This window comes from Cibotium barometz, chromosome 11 (genome assembly GCF_041138505.1).
Source record: "Cibotium barometz isolate CiBa-2024 chromosome 11, ASM4113850v1, whole genome shotgun sequence".
Classification (NCBI taxonomy): domain Eukaryota; kingdom Viridiplantae; phylum Streptophyta; class Polypodiopsida; order Cyatheales; family Cibotiaceae; genus Cibotium; species Cibotium barometz.
Genome location: NC_141056.1, coordinates 25,151,731 through 25,168,833, shown reverse-complemented (window position 1 = coordinate 25,168,833; position 17,103 = coordinate 25,151,731). Strand labels below are relative to the sequence as shown.

Sequence of the window (17,103 nt, the reverse complement as noted above, 5' to 3'; positions counted from 1 at the left end):
TAATATTTCATGAAGATAAGAGTTTCTCCACGTTTTGGGTGGGTTTGTACAGAGGTCCCACCACCGGTGAATCTCGTTCGTAGATTACATGTCACTCAATCTATGTGTCTATTATTATATTATTGTTGAAACAGCCCTCTTTTGAGTCCAGAATTTTCCTAATGAGAGGATCTTCCATTTTTATGATGGAGCCACTACCATGGAGTCCCAATTAAAGTCATGGCAACAATAATGGAGCCACTACCATGGAGTCCCAATTAAAGTCATAGCAACAATAATGGGAGAGGACAACTCAACTATAGAAATGGGAGGGGAATGGAGCATGAAAATTAGATAGGTTCCAATGGCGACTAAGAGACCAAAGGGATTAAATAGATTGGATAAAGAATGGATTAGGGGTGCTAAGGAGTTGGGCTACATTAAACAAAGAAGCCATGTGGAAGGGGATCAAAGGAAAGGGTGTTGACGTGAATTAAGGGAAGGGGGGACTCTAGATACGTCCTCCACACTCCATGTCGACCTCTATAGCAACAATATTGGGAGGGGAACACTCAACTCTAGCAATGGGAGGGGAATAGACCATGGCAATTGTTAGTAGGGTCCAAAGGCGGCTAAGAGACCAAAGGGATTAAACAGATTGGATAAATAATGGATGAGGGGTGCTAAGGAGTTGGGAGTAGATCAGACAAAGAAGTTGAAAGAGGGGGGATCAGAGGGGAGGGTGTTGAGGTGAATTAAGGGGAAAGGAGGACTCCAGATACTTGGATTGGTTCTCCACACTCCATATCAACCTCTTCGACATGGCCGATTCCCTCCGACAATCAAATCCACGTGTGTTCCTCCCACCGTCGAATCCAGGTGTGTACTCACCTTTTGTGCATGGCCACCTTAAACTATGAAATGCTCATTACATTAACATCTCTCTCGCTTTCCCAAGGTGAATCTCTCTCAAGTATGATCTCCTCTTTCTTGATGGGGATTGTTCCCTCTTTCCTTCCCTTCATGGTTGATGTTCTTTTCTTTACTCCTACTTTGTAAACTCTAAGGCTACCTCCAAAAGAGGGAGGATTATGCAATAGTTGAGAACATGGATATGAGGCATCATGTATGTGTGAGCAGTGTGGTGGTGTGGTGTGACTAAGGGTGCAGGGGGCACCATCTTGTATTATAAGAGTGAATACTAGAATACAGTGTGTGCAAGTGTGATCAGTGTGGTGTGATGTGGATATGGTAGCACACCATCTTGTATTATAAGTGTGTGCATGTGTGATCAGTGTGTGCATGTGTGATCAGTGTGTGCAAGTGTGATCAGTGTGGTGTGATGTGGATATGGTAGCACACCATCTTGTATTATAAGAGTGAATACTAGAATACAGTGTGTGCATGTGTGATCAGTGTGGTGTGATGTGGATATGGTAGCACACCATCTTGTATTGTAAGAGGGTGCATGTGTGGATTAGTGCGGTGTGGTGTGTCTATATTATGGCTCGGAGGCTTGTGTAGCAAGGCTTAGTACACGGAAGGATTCAAAGGTCAATTATTGCCTCAATAAACAAAGACAGCCTACACCACTATACCAAAACAACCCCACGTTGCTCTAAGCATGGTAAAAGGGGAAAGATGGAGCATTACAAAAAAGAAACCCAAAAGAGAACCCATGACTACAAAATATTCAAATTTTGGGGGACATCCCGGGTAGAGAACCCTTAACTCATACTTAGAAATAAACTCCGGGTTGATGTGCCAATAAAGATTTACCCTTTTTACAGCAATGCCTTGCCACCGATGACACTTGGACTATCATTTTAGGCTTGGGGGGCCAAGGCAGAGGACCTATACTTGGACAAGTTAGAAGTTATAAAGGAGGAAGAACCCCAAATTTTCGTTGATGTAGAGAATCCAATTTGATGCAAAAGGCTTACTTTTAGAAGAGCCCCAAAACTTTGTGGGTGTGGATATCCAATTGGATGGATTTCTCCAATTTTGAGAGAAGCCCCAAATTTGCAAGTTGCGGAAGCTTTAATATTTCAATCTTTGTAGAATCCCCGAAGTTTTGCAAATGCCCTAAATTCTATGAATGAAATTCACCTCATGTGTAAAAGGTTGCAATTTTTTATTACTAGATGTGGCAAGTTGCAAGTGAGAGTCGACGTGGCACAAATGAACTAATATATGTATAAATAGATGGTGCAAGACCTTATCAAAGGGAAATCCTAGTCATGGTGAAGAGAGCTTCAAAACTTGGGCTAGTTTTGATTGGATATTTAGGAATGAGTTGCTCTGGGCAGAGGATGAGTATAGCGTGGTATCTAGGTTTACATAGTTGAATATAAAAACCATGTCTTTGGACATGAATTTGCACAATTTTAGAGAGTTGCAAGAAAAGGCGATAGGATGCAATCACCTTGGATGCTATCCATTTTGCAAAAAATATATGATGAGAAGACACTTGTGTTGTCCATTTTGCAAAATCTATGAAAAGACGGGTATGCTATCCATTTTGCAAAAATCTATAAAAAGACATTTCCGGCAAGAGTAAAAAGAATGTTCCCTAGAAGCAAAAGATCTCAAGGAACTCTGAACCAGATTACAAATGGAAACGAAAGTTTACATTTGGAATGGCTGCCATGACTCAGAATCGAACCCAAACTTTGGGTCAACCCAATTCCAAAAAGACTCACAAGACCGAGCAAAGCGTCCAAAACTTTCGAGAGAGCCGGTGCTTTATTTGTGGCTAGACAAGCCCTCAAGTGCAGAAAAAGCAAAAGGCTAAGGGAGCTCACTTGACCAAGATTACAAGTAACCCTAATATTACTCCCATTCATACCACAGTTCTTGATCATAGTTCCTACATAAATTGTAACTTTAGCATGGCAATTTTCAGATCCAATGATCTCATATGCATATATGGATAAGTATTGGAAAAAATTTTACACATCCTATTTGATCCAGGTAGCACTCATAATTTTATTAATGCCAAATTGGTGCAAAAATTGGGAGTGCCCAAGCGATCATGTCTGGGATGCATGGGATGCCATTGCTGACTAGCATGTATCTATGGATCTATGGAGTGGAGCCTTCTGTGGATCGAAGTATTGATCCTCCTATGGTTGGCATTTTAGTTGGTTTTCTCTAATCTTGTTTTGGACTATGTTTAGGAGATCCTAGAAAGACCTGTTGGGAGGCCTCTTACAAGATGCCACCAGTTTGTAACCTTGGTTTGCAACAATAATTCAGCATTGTTCTCCATATCTCTTACTTCAAGTTCTATCTTGTGATCAAGTTCCGCTTAGTGTATTTTCTCACATGGTATCAAAACTCAAGCTCTAGACAAGATTAGGTGTAAATGGTTATTTGGGAGAAGATTTGGAGAAATATCACAACCTACAACAACCGCAAGGACTCAACCACCACCGTTCCAATGATGAAACGTTGAATGGAATAAACTATACAAGGTCCAGGGATTCGACTTTCACGAGACATTCGTCCCCATAGCTAGTTTGAGCACCATTCGCATAGTACTAGCTTTGGTTGCTCATGAGAAGTGGTTAGTTATGGAGATGGATGTGAAGCTCTCTATTTTTCTAATTCTCCGAAAAGTGTCTCAATTATACCGAATTCACCGAGTTTTTTCCTACATTGAATCTTCGTCCGAATCTCCAATTTCTTCCAACTTTCCTAAGTTTCCCAATGTCCCTCGAATTGAAATCTCACAATATTTTCAATTTTTTATTTATTTAAAAAACAAAATTGTGAGCATACTTATCCCAGACACAAGCATTTAACTAATAAAAATTTAGTACATCAAGTGTCCCCCTCCTCCTCTCTCCCTCCCTCTCCTCCTCCCCCCTCTACTCGTGGAATGAACCTTTTATAGACAATTGTGAGACGTTAAATAGAAAGAATATGGGTGAATGCATGCAAATAGAAAAGGTAAGGAGGGTGATCATTTCATTGACTTTTTCAAGCATTAATCTTACATACGAAATAAATTGTAAAACCTTAAATAGAAACAATATGGGTGAATGCATGCAAATAGAAAGAGCAAAGATAGTCATCATTTCATTGACTTTTTCAAGCATTACTAAAATGAAACCTTAGAAAAACACTCTTATTCTTGAAAAACTCACAGAAACTCACTCTTGCAAAACAACATTTTCGTGCCCTATCCCAGACACTTTGCCCTTGTACCTAAAGCTCCACGTTATGAAATCATATTAAATAGTAAAATACATGATGCGATTTTAGAAGTGCCACAGGTTATCTAGTTTTGAAGCCTTCTTCAAGACATACGTGCTGTGTCTCTCTTAAAAACCAGCCATATTTGTGAGAAAGATGATGTAGCTATGCTCCCATGTCATGCTCAGGGCAAAGAGCTGGACCACAGTATTTTCACACGAAATCAAAATACAGCTGTTAGGTAACATGTGATGCTTCACCAGAAGAGAGATTGCAAAGGGGCCGGCATTCTTCATATTTTCCAACAGCACAAGGCATCACCAACTTCAGCAGACTGTTGGAACCATCGATTCCACTGTGAATTCCCTGGTCCTTGACTTCTACAGCATTTTAACGACAGTTTAATTCCCAAAAAAAATGTCAATAAATCGATAGTTTAGCACAATTGCATGTTTAAGTAGTATGTTAAGGAAATAAAATTTGAATGTCCAATGACAGGCTTTATGCGCATGATGCCCATCAGGGGGGATCTCACCCTCTATCCCTCATGGATGGGGAAGACCCCTGCGTCCAACCCTCACCCATGGGGAGATGTATAACGTTCCTAAAATACTACACAAACCATTTTGAATGCACACTTACAGATGCTTTGGGTAACACACGATGGACGTTCATAGCAAAGACAGAGACAACCTAATCTATCAAAACGCAAAAGGGCTCATAACACTTTAATGCCCTCTTACATGCCTCTCAGCTTCCTTCCTAGATGCAAAGAAGAACTTGACTTAGAAAAATGGTGTGATGAATCACTTGGCTGAGCTTTCAACTTACGAAAACAGAAGAGGATCTGGACAGGTCTCTGTAAAGTGCACTAACCTGCAAGAGAATATGTCATCAGAAAAGCATGACAAATCATCATTAACCATAACTTCATCCACCAATAAATAAGTAAATCTTTTGGAACTCATGAATTGTGATACAACAAAGTGGAAGCATCCTTTTGTGACACTTTTTGTTGCAAGTTACAAGAGAGCAACCTTACATTTTACCGTCAAAGCAAGCATGCTTACAAGGCAGTCCAGTATGACATGACTAAGGCTGCTGACACATAAATCCCCACCCTTTGCATGGGTAGGGGCTTGGACCGCAAGGATTGCCCTGTCCAAGGCTCACCGGCAGACCAGTAGGAATTTGGTCCAAGAGCACACTGCACATTCTAGCAGACTGAATTGCAGCTTCCATAAACCCGTTACCCAAGTATACAACACTCCAACATACTGATAGGGTGTTCCAATGCAAAAGCCAGAGTTGACCAGCCAACACCCCTAACCTGGCCGACCTGCAGTCAAATCTGCACAGGGGACCAAGAGGCTGCCTAAAAAAGGACTCCATGGCACTATTTCAAGCATTTAAATTTCACCTTCGCCTAGCCACTCAGCATCCGTTTCTCATATGTACTGCAGCGCATCCTGTAATTTAGCCTTTCACAGAGCAATGAAGTGTCTCTTGGCAGAGCTTTGTGCATGTGTGGGGGTGCTTCAGTTTAGTTCATGCATGCAAGACTTCCTTTTTTCCAAAAAAGATCCATCAGTAAGCCAGAAACGTATTATAAGTTCTCCTGTGGCATGTTCAGAGAGCATATTATCGGATGTGATAAGAGGGAGTCACCACCCCTTGATGAGCCTATTGATGCAATGCTAAACTGCTATGATGTGATTGAGGGAGTCACACTTCCTAGGGGAGACTATTGATGCAATGCTGTGATATTATTGATGCCATATTGAGGGATCTCACACACTCCATGAATATGGATCCTCTCTCCACATAAAGTGGAAGGGCCTTTCTTCACAGAACTCCCACATGGTCTTTCGATGGAGGTCCTGGAACAATCCCCCACCCCTCTCCTTTCTTTCTTGCTGAACCCACCCAAAAAACACACACAAAAAAATCACTCTTCTCTCTCTCTCTCTCTCTCTCTCTCTCTCTCGTCATCTTCCAACCATTTTGACAAGGCAACCCTTCATTCATCATTGAAATGGGAAAACAACCCTGTTCTCCATAATTTTGGAAAGCGGTGGACCATCTCCTCATTGTTTTGGCAAAAGGCTACTCATTTCTCTAATCATCAGTGGTTGGGGCCTTCTTCTGAGCTGTACAAGCTGAGGCCACCCATGAGTCGTATGACCTGGAGCTCGCCAAGAACTCTACAAACTGATTTGGAGCTGCCCCGGTCTCTCTCTTGACTGATCGATCTGTTCTCTCACTGCCAGGGGTTGTTTTACCACTTTTTGGAGATCTATCAGCTAGTGGCTTTGTCTCAAGGGTGCAGGCTTGTGGGCAGAACTGGGGTTGGTTAGACCCTTGTTCAAGCATCATAGAGAAGGAAGAAGATGCCAAAAATCTCTATCAAGGCTTGCTAGGGTAAAAGACCATAAATTTGGACATTTTGGCTAACCCAGGAGGTTCTTGAGGAGAGATTGGGAAGGTCTTCGTTGGCAAACATTATTGTCTTGGATATTGTCTTTCATTGTTTTCATTTGCTCATTGTACTTGACAACTTGGTCATTGAGGATCGCCCACAAGCTTGTATTATAAATACTCCTTTTGGTAATAAAATATCATAGAGGGTAGGAGTCCATCTTTGGCCCCAAGTGCAATGCTGGTGGTCTTAGCACATTCTAGTGCTGTGTTGATAGTTTTGGATTTGTTTTAAGTGTGATTAGTCTTGTGGTAATTTAGGTGGTTAATTGAATAAATAGTTAAGAGCTCTGAGATCCACGCTCCCGGTGAACCTGTAATTTACTTCTGCAATCTTCTCTGCTTAACCCTAATTCAGCTGATTGTTTGTACACTTTCTTCAAGCAAAATACGAGCGACTTCTCATGCATGGAGCGCTTTTTCCTCGTTCACCTCCCAGCAACAACTTTTCCCAGCTTTCACCTTGCTCTCTATTTCTATTATATACCTAGATGAATCCAAGAACATGCCCAAATTCACCTTTTAGGAACGTGCATGTTATATACTCATGGTAGTCAACCCACAACACTATATAACTATCAACTCCATTATGCATAGTATGGACTAGATACTGCAACATCCCCACTAACATCATCAGTGCCCAATAGTGGGTGTAGAACACTGTATCAAGATATGCTCTCACACACTCTCCACACACACACACACATAAGAGTATATAGTCACACAAAGGCCTTCGTACTAAGTTTCTGTCAAACCTCCGGAGATGCAAGGTAGACTCAGCCATAAATAGTATACTCCATGCAACAACTTTTCCTAGCTTTCACCTTGCTCTTTATTTCTAGTATACTCCATGCTTTTGACCAAGTCTCCCTTGCCCAGTCTCACATGTGGCTCTTAAATATTTCAAGGTGAAAAACCCATTGAGCCTTTCACCTTCTTATTTTTCAAAAGAATGTCCAAGACAACTCCCTTGGCATTCATCCTCTCACACTAGGCATCTCAACCAGTAGCTTAGTCCTCAGAATTTCATGTTTCACATAAGCATCTTAGGAAAATTACGCAATTACAGAAAATGTAATAACTTTTTTTTCCCTAGAGGATATGCATTTGTCATCAATAGTGTCAATTTGAAGAGGGCAGTCTTACTCTTTGCAAACTTTTGATGCATGCGGATATCCTTCTACGACTTGAAGCTCCTCCTGGAATGCAAAGTCAAGTTTTGAATTCAAAAATAAGAAAAAGTTTATAAATCTGAATACAAGGTCTCTTTAGGATAACACAAATCATAGCTTAAAAAGTAGTGTCCAATGAAGAAAACGCTTGGCATAACATTCCATAATTTGTAGAGAAAAAATCTTCAAATGAGCCTTTGACTAAAAAGAGGGAACCCGTGTTGTAGAATCAAAATTTTGTTGTGTCCATTTTAAAAAATGTAAGAAAGTAAAGCATTTGTTAATCCTATGTTAATCAATGCAAAATCAACCCATTCTGCTGTGACATGATCTTTAAGAGTAGAATCGTGAAAATTGCCAGCAAAATAAAATCACCAAGGTCATAGTTGTTACGAGGCACGCCTCTAACGCTTAGAGGCGTTCGAGGCAAACGATTGCCTGATCGAGGCATCCAACCACCCAATAAAAAAAAGGTTTTTTTTTTTTGCTAGTTTGTGTCTTTAAACGGGGGCTTTAAGGACCCAAGGCAGCCCCTCTCACACACACACTCTCTCTCTCCCTCATTCTCTCCCTCCCTCCCTCCCTCCCTTAAGCCTTTCTCAAGACCCAAAGTTCAAAGTTCAAACTTCAAACACACTAGGATGATGATGTTTTTTATATCCACTTTTGGAGCTCTCTCTATACTCTACCGGTTCATTTCATTTTACTTTGTACCCTTGAATCTTGATGATGTATCCAAATGATGATGATGGACTATTTTCGTCTCATAGGTCATTTTGGCCTTTTTGCAGACGTTTAATACAGCTTTCTTTCTTTCACACACACTCTCTCTCTCTCCCTCTCATACACACCCTCTCTCTCCCTCCCTCAAGGCTCATACATACACACTAGTCTCTCTCTCTCTCTCTCTCTCTCTCTCTCTCTCTCTCTCAACTTTCACTATATATGTTATATCTATCTATCACTATATATATATATAAAAAAACAGACGCCTCTAACACACCTCTAACGTCTCTAAAAAATACAAGTCTTTCGAGGCGCATACCATACCCGCCTCTAACAACCTTGACCAAGGTACAAGTGAAAGCTTTGCCCTCGTTGAAATAATGCTAAAATGGTTGCCAGTTATTTGTAGCACATTCATATGGTCTATAATTCTTTTTCTCCAAATTTCAAGCTCTCTCTCCTTTCCTCTTTCCTCCTATGAACACTTGCATCTGCCTTGGAAATTGGAGCAGAACCACTCATTCAACATAACAACAAGACCCAGTGGATCTATGAGACAAAAAATTGATACATAGGCTTTATGTGTAAAGTTTAAACTAAAGATCATAAACATGGAACATAGTTGTTTCTCGTACCGGTACGAACCCATTCGTACCGTACAGTTTGTACGGTACGGTACTACATGATATCGTGCAATTTTGTGCGGTACGATTTTATTTTTATTTTATTTTATTCCCCCCCTCCCCCTTGAGAAAAATATTCCAAATGCTAAAAAAAATATAGAAATCCTGCTTAACGAAGATCCGCAATACTTCGCAACTTTCGTGTCCACTCAGTATTCCATATGGGGTTGCTGAGAGACCTAAAAAATCTAGCAAGATAGACTGGTAGTGTACACTTGATTGGTAGGATGAGAGAATCTTGCTACATCACTTGGAGATGCCTGGTATAGGTAGGCTAGACAGTCAGATCTTCAAGTTATGTACGAGGGAGAAGATTTGGACATGGCAATTTTGATCTAGAGAGGAATCCTTAAACCTATCACCCTAGATGCACTCCTCGTATTTGTGCAAGGACGGTCCCTTAGTCATAAATGCTACACTGGGAGACCTTTGGTATTGCATTACCCATGCAGGTTCTTTTTTGGAGACAATTGGGAGATCCAACTGGGAGAGACACATCTCCATGTTCTAGTTCCTCAAGCATTGTAGACTCCTCCCCCCCCCCCCAACCTTCCCTCACATTCAAGCTTGAAGCTCCATAGTTTGTAAGTGTTTTTTTTTTTTAAACGTATTTTATCGTACGGTATCCAAAAATTTCATATCGTACCAAAAATTCCTGTACGGTATTATATCGGACAATATCGTATTTTCGTACCGTGACAACTATGACATGGAAACAAAATTGACAAAATAAAATAGGCCCACCAACTATGCGGATCCTAGATGTACAATAAGTAATGAGACTCGTGTAACTAGAGAGTAACTAGTGGTGTTCATCATGTGTTGTCCTCCTCTACTATAGTATACATGGAGGTAATGTCCACCACCCGACGAGACCCCTCTATGGTGCTAGAGCATGTCCCGACTTTGGAGCTGATAAGAAGGTTTGTGTGTTGTATGCCCTAGTCGTGTCACTTGCACCCATGCATTGTGGTGCTATGTGACATACTCGCTCGTCATTAGTGCTACATTTATAACATTTGTGCCGTGACCCCGCACGAGCTACGTAGGTTCACATCTGAAGCCGTAAGTGTCGATATGTATCACTTAACCCACTTGCAAAGCATAGCATGTAGGAGTCTATAACAAGCATGTAAGAGCGAAAGGGGCTTTAGGCTTGGTCTTAGGGCCATAAGTGTCGATATGTATCACTTAACCCACTTGCAAAGCATAGCATGTAGGAGTCTATAACAAGCATGTAAGAGCGAAAGGGGCTTTAAGCTTGGTCTTAGGGCCATCCTTAGGTGGTCTCTCCACAAGAGCCACAAAGGGGCCAGCATGACCAAGCATCGACCAGCAGATAAGAACTTCCATGCCGCACGTGAAGCGCTTGCATAAAAGACTATTTGCAGCATGTCGTGAGCATATAAAAACACGTCGTGCCAGTCTGATAGTGGCACTTCCCAAACTCGCACTTGGCCCCAACTCCACCACCGTAAACTGTGCACAACCTAACTTTAGTAAGTATAACTTTATCCTTGAATATTGTCCTACCCAAGATAACGCTCCAGACTTATTCACCAAAGGATTATCTCAGTTATCTATTGGCATTCATGGCAGCTCTTTGGGCCTTGGGCCACCCTCAAGATTTGAGAGGGGGTGTTAGCATATATCATCTCCTGTTGGTGGCTATTCTGGTGTCTATAGGTGCCCTTACCATGCTCGGGCACCCCCTATTTTTCCCATATTTTGCGGTGGCCAGTAGAGAACTACGACTTGGTGGCTTTCTCAACGTGCCACTTGGTGGAGTCCTCCTTGCCAAGCTCCACTGCTGGCACAAGAAACATCGGTTCTTCGCCTTGCTCTTCTGGCTGGAGATAGCCTCCAGTAATGCCCTCCTTGGCCTTCTCCTTAGGTGTCTTCTTAGGCGTTTTTCTTACCACGTGAGTTGCTTTGAGAGTTGTTCTTATTGTCCTTATTGTCCTTATTGTCTTTGCTGTTTTGTGCTACCTTACCCTAGTGGGATGATGATTGTTGCTACTGGGGTTTGGGGCTTGTCTTGGCTTTCTTTGGGCTTGCCTCCGTTCAACATCATCTCCTGTTCTGAGCTAGAGTCAAAGCCTGATCACAAGATCGAGGCTCGAAATTCCGCACGGTGAACCTGATGTTGGTATCCAAGCCCGTAAGGAATTGCTTCAAGTTTCCGTCCTTGGATTTCCCCAACTGATGTGCCATGGACCATGGTGAATGACCTTGTTGGAATATGTCAGCACAGGTGATCCATTTTGGGAGAGTTGGTAAAACTCATCCTCAAGATCGGTCATGTATTGGGGAGGGAGGAATTTGGTTTTGCAGGGAGACCCAAAAGTGCCCCATACATAATTTGGTGCCCTTGTGGCTAGATATTGCTGCCTCACCACTCCCCAGTGAGATGTGGTGCCGCCAAGTGGACTATGTCTTGAGTATCTGAATTCTTAGTCAATGGAAAATATGTAACAAATTGATCCGCTCCCACACAAAGTGGTACTGGATCTCTATATGCATGAAATACCGAATTCTTAGCAATAGCCAAGCAACTCTGGTTGTTGCATGAGATAAGGGTAGGCGGCTATTGTCAAAAACCGATCTCCTCAAGTAGCCGCCACAACCAAATCACCTCACAAGCAGCCAAACAGACTACTCGATACTCCGCCTCAGTCAATGAAAGCGCCATCGTAGGCTGCTTTTTACTCGTCCATGAAATTGCTCCAGATCCAAGAGTAAAGCAATACTTGTCGTAGACCATCAAGTATCCGCATCTCCAACCCAGTCAGAGTCGCTCCAGCCACGTAAATTGACCCCCTCTCCATTGAAAATACCAAAATCTTTGGTACCTTGCAAGTACCACAACACGCAAACTATTGCCTCTGCCAATGAACGTCTAAAGGTGCCTGCATGAAAGCACTAAGAGTTCCCACCACAAATGCACAATCAAGCCGTGTGTTGAGCAACCGAATCAAGGAACCAACCAATTTCCTGTCATGAAGTGTACCTGCCATTGGATTGGGTCCAGAAGAGGAGAGTTTGATGCCAAGATCCATGGGAAAAGTGATGGGCTTACAATCTATCATCTTGAAAGCCTTTAACAACTCTGTAACATACCGCTACTACGAAATGAATATGCCATTTGAGCACTGAAAAATCTCCAATCCAAGAAAGAAGTGAAGTAACCTGAGATTTATCATCTCAAATTCCTTACTGAGGGCAACCTTTGTCTGAGCAATGTGTGTTGTATGGCTGCCTAATATGATCAAGCCGTCCACATAGAGAATGATAAGAGTATACAACCCTTTCTATGATCCAAATAAATGGAGGCGCTTTTGGCACTATGTAAATAGAATGAAGCATGATGTGTTGTGTATCCAAGAACATAATCAGCATGAGTTTGTTGGCCAGTCTGGGCACTTTGCTGGTTATGATATATTTCATGCAAGAACAAGTAGTTATTCTAGGGTTGCTTTCCTTGTAAGGCATGAGTTGCAGCCAGTGCTTGAATTCAATGATCCTCATGGGAGATAGATTGCAATGTATGTTGCAAGGAGTAGTATATCAGTTTGCAAGACTTTATGCTTCTCAATTGTCGTCTACGAGACAAAGGTTATGGTGATGTAACTATTTGGCTCTCCTAGCTCTTTTTCACATGATAGAACTCATGCCTGGACACATGGACAGACCGATGAAAGTATTGGAACAGGGATCTTGAACTTGGCTCATGAAAAAAGCACCAATTTTGGTCAAAACAAGGAAAGACAAAAGTCAAACTTAGTTGACTGCGAGCCAAGGTCACCATTGGACAGAGGAGACTGAGCCGGATCAAAAAGCTAAAAGCCACTTTTCCAAAAAGCAGCTCCAAGGCCAAAGAGCAAGGCCCTGAAGAGACTAAAGACTAGTATATCATCAATAAAAACCACCATAGATTTTCCTAAATAAGGATGAAATATAGTGTTCATCATGGTCATAAAAGTAGCGAGTGCATTAGTTAGACCAAAAGGCATAATTAAAAACTCGTAGTGTCGAATAGATGTCCTAAATGTTGTTTTTGGCACATCTTCAGTTCTAATTCTTACTTGATAATATCCAGACCTTTAATCTATCTTACTAAAATGGGCATCATTATGATCATGAAAAGCTTCTTCTTCGCCATCAACACCTCCAACTTGTTTTTCAGATGTACGGTCAGCCCTAGACTGTATGGGCATATGCATGAATGATACGGACACGTGTATCGAGCTGTACAGACATGTGCAGAGATGTACGGAGTGAAAATTTTAAAAACCCTAAAACTACTCCAAAAACCCTAAAAACTGCTTTTTGGAGGTTTTTATCACCCGAAAACCATTAAAACTGGTTTTATATTAGTTTTCTTGCCAGAAAGGACTTTCCATGGTTTCCGTCATCAACAAGGCTCTAGGAGTTGTGGAGATTACTCATGGGATGAGCGAGTGATTCTTGGACTTCGACTTTGACTTCGACTTGGATTTGGATCTAGACTTGGATTTGGACTTGGACTTGGACTTGAATGTGGACTTGGATATGGATTTGGATTTGGATATTGGATTTGGTACTAGCCCAGTGAGAGATACTTGTAGGTCATCCTCGTGGTGTGCTCGGCATCAGAGATCTTGTGCCTAGACATTGGCATCGACTTGGATATCCTACATCGGCATATCTGTTTGTTTTGTATTCATTGATTGTATTGATCCTGGCCACCGTGCCTGTCATGTGCACGCTAGGGACAGGCAGATTGGCGAGCTAGAGTGTGATATATTGTGGACGGTCATGTGCTTTTTGGTCCGCTATTGATAGCGTGTGCTTTTTGGGCCTTCGTTCCCTATTTATTGGGGGGAGGGGTACCAGTTGGGCATACACCGACGGATGGAGCACATGATCGCCCACAATATATCACACTCTAGCTCACCAATTTGCATGCCCCTAGTGTGCACGGGTGGAGAGTACACCAGATGAGGACGATGGCAGAGCACTCATGAGAGCTTGACGCTCTAGCTTGTGGCTCGGTGAGGACGGCCAAGATTGTGAGCCTCGCTCACCGCTATCATGGTTGGGTGATGAGTATGCCTGCACCCAGATATGTTTCTTCTGCTTTGCCTTCTAGGGTTAGGGTTTGTTGCTTTGTCTTGCTTTTCATGGCTGTTTTGCAAGTTTCCTTCTCGGAGAGATCTCGAGATTTTGACAGATACTTTGACTGTGATGCTGGTCAAGGCTGTTCTTCTTTGTGTACACAGATGTTGTCTAATCCCTAGACCCAGTTATGACCACTGGTCTCGTTTGGAGTTCTTTCTTTCGAGAACTTGTTTCAGTTTGTGGCACATGGTCAGCCATTGGCATTTATTGTTTTTGATAGATCGCAACAGATCCACAAACTAGTGTTTTGTAGTAATCGTAGCACGGGTATGGGGTGTATCATGGTGGTATGGGACGCCATGATCCATCGCATGTTACGAGGCTACGCCAGCTTGTCAAGGCTTCATTCAGACTCTGCACCTACAAACACAAGACTATCTCAAACATTTTTGAGGGATAGATACTTTACTTTTGATACAGACAGTTATGATAGATGCTAGCTTGCATCAACCAGTCTGTTGGAACAGTTGTTCCTTTCATGTCCAAGACTTTCCAAGGTTTGTTTGGGAAGTTAGACTTCCGAGGTGACGAAGTACAAATTGATGATCTTTTCTAGAAGATCGGTTCTTCTCTTGTTTGGGAAGAGACTACTGTTGTGTTCCACTTGGCTCAGGCTTCAGTAGTAGGTTCTGGATTTTCTCAGTTTTGTGCTTTTTTTTCCAAACCAGATTTATAGAGGACATCAAGATGAAAGCATGGTAGTCAAATGGAAGATACTTTTGGTCTCGGGATAATTCTTTAGGACAGTGGTTGCTTACCTGGTACTAGTAGCATTGTCAGCTTCGAGTTACCCAGATGATCCATTTGCTCTGGATTCAGCTTTTGTGACTAGGAATTGATGCTCATATCATGTTACTTGAACAGGTCGATGTCTTAGTTGGATTGTCCTTGAGACTATTGGTTTCGACCAATAGAGGGTGTTTCTCTAGTGTTGCTAGTGTGACAACTTCTCTTTGAGTTCTTTCTCTTGAACTCAAGAGAGCTCTTTTGAGGAAGGGGAGTATGTCATGTGCACGCTAGGGACAGGCAGATTGGCGAGCTAAAGTGTGATATATTGTGGGCGGTCATGTGCTTTTTGGTCCGCTATTGATAGCGTGTGCTTTTTGGGCTTTCATTCCCTAGTTATTAGGGGGAGGGGTACTAGTTGGGCACACACCAACGGATGGAGCACAAGAGCACCATCGCGCGTGGAGCAGGAGCACCATCGCGCAAGAGGCCGATGTCCTTGGAGGACAATCCCAGGTGGTAGAGTACACCGGATGAGGACGATGGCAGAGCACTCATGAGAGCTTGACGCTCTAGCTTGTGGCTCAGTGGGGACGGCCAAGATTGTGAGCCTCGCTCACAGCTGTCATGGTTGGGTGGCGAGTATGCCTGCACCCAGATATGTTTCTTCTGCTTTGCCTTCTAAGGTTAGGGTTTGTTGCTTTGTCTTGCTTTTCATGGTTGTTTTGCAAGTTTCCTTCTCGAAGAGATCTCGGGATTTTTATAGATGTGCACGCTAGGGGCAGGCCGATTGGCGAGCTAGAGTGTGATATATTGTGGGCGGTCATGTGCTTTTTGGTCCGCTATTGATAGAGTGTGCATTACAGTGCCCGTGGATTGTTCCTGAATAAATTCCTGAAAGGAGGCGGGGCCTATTCCTTGCTCAATGTGATGTCTTGTGCAAGACCCCTATTCCCTTCTCTCTCTATATCTTTGTCTCTTACACACTGCGTTGGGCTTACAGTGGTATCAGAGCAAGATTTCTCTTGAAGAAACTTTCTTGGGGTGATAGAGCCATGTTGAGAGCAGAGGGAGACCAAGGGCCTCATGAAGGGAACAACTATGAGGCCAATACAGAACTTCTAGATGCGAACCAAGGCCGTTGATCTATTTCTCATGAGACCACGGCCATGGCATCGGCAGAGCACCAGCAGTTTAGACAATTTCTCCAAGATGAAGAATTCCTAGATTGGAGAGCTAAGAATGTCAAATGAACATGACCAAAAAAGGGCTCGAATGTATGAAGATTGTTTTGCAAATACTCTTCCAAGAGAGCTACCTCCAAAGAGACCGGAACATCGTCAGATTGACATCATGCCAAGAATCGCCTCTTACCTATTTCCGCCTTGTGCCACTCTACGCTGAACTGCTCCACCTGCTTTTGCTAAGCCAATGCTGCCAGCAACCAGCACCGCAGCAGCACAGCAACGCTAGCTCCACCAGCCTACATCAGCCAGGCAACCATTGTCGCTAGCACTTCTTGCATCTGTACTTGCTATTTGCCACTTGTACGTCACTCTTTGACTCCAGCTATTGAGGCTGCATCACCCAGCTGTATTGCCAGTACTATTCTAGCACCATTAGCTGCTATACGACCAACAACTGGCTTGGTACCACCGACCGGAGCTGTTGTGCCCGAATCGCCGCCTACCACCTAGCCCTTACCACTACTTGAGGCATTGTCTTCATCGACCTTTGGCAAGCACCAACTTTCAGTGGAGCCTTTTTATGGATTGCCTCCTTTCTCTCTTTGGGCAACAAGCTCTCCAGTTGAAAACAAGAAACTTTTGTCATCTACACGTACCACCGTTGGACTTTGTCTACAAGCCTAGGGATTATTTGGATTTGGAACTAGACTTGGATCTAGAACTTGGATTGCAACTTGGACATAGACCATGGGTATAGAGCTTGGACATGTAAGCTTGAACTTGAACATGGAG

General features: G+C 42.7%; 1 protein-coding gene across 2 annotated transcripts in view; it reads right to left on the bottom strand.

The window, feature by feature from the left end:
• Positions 1-4,185: 4,185 nt before the first annotated feature.
• LOC147633950 (guanine nucleotide-binding protein subunit gamma 2-like) overlaps positions 4,186-17,103 on the bottom strand; it is a 34,088-nt gene continuing 21,170 nt past the window's right edge. Inside the window, exons 2-4 of one of the 2 annotated variants that reach the window (XM_086805025.1) lie at positions 7,804-7,856; positions 5,011-5,055; positions 4,186-4,559 (exon numbers count right to left, since the gene is read on the bottom strand). In XM_086805025.1, coding sequence (XP_086661151.1) covers positions 4,472-4,559; positions 5,011-5,055; positions 7,804-7,856 — 186 coding nt within the window. In that variant the 3' untranslated portion in view covers positions 4,186-4,471. The remainder of the gene's footprint in view (positions 4,560-5,010; positions 5,056-7,803; positions 7,857-17,103) is intronic. The other variant, XM_086805026.1, reaches the window with a different exon arrangement.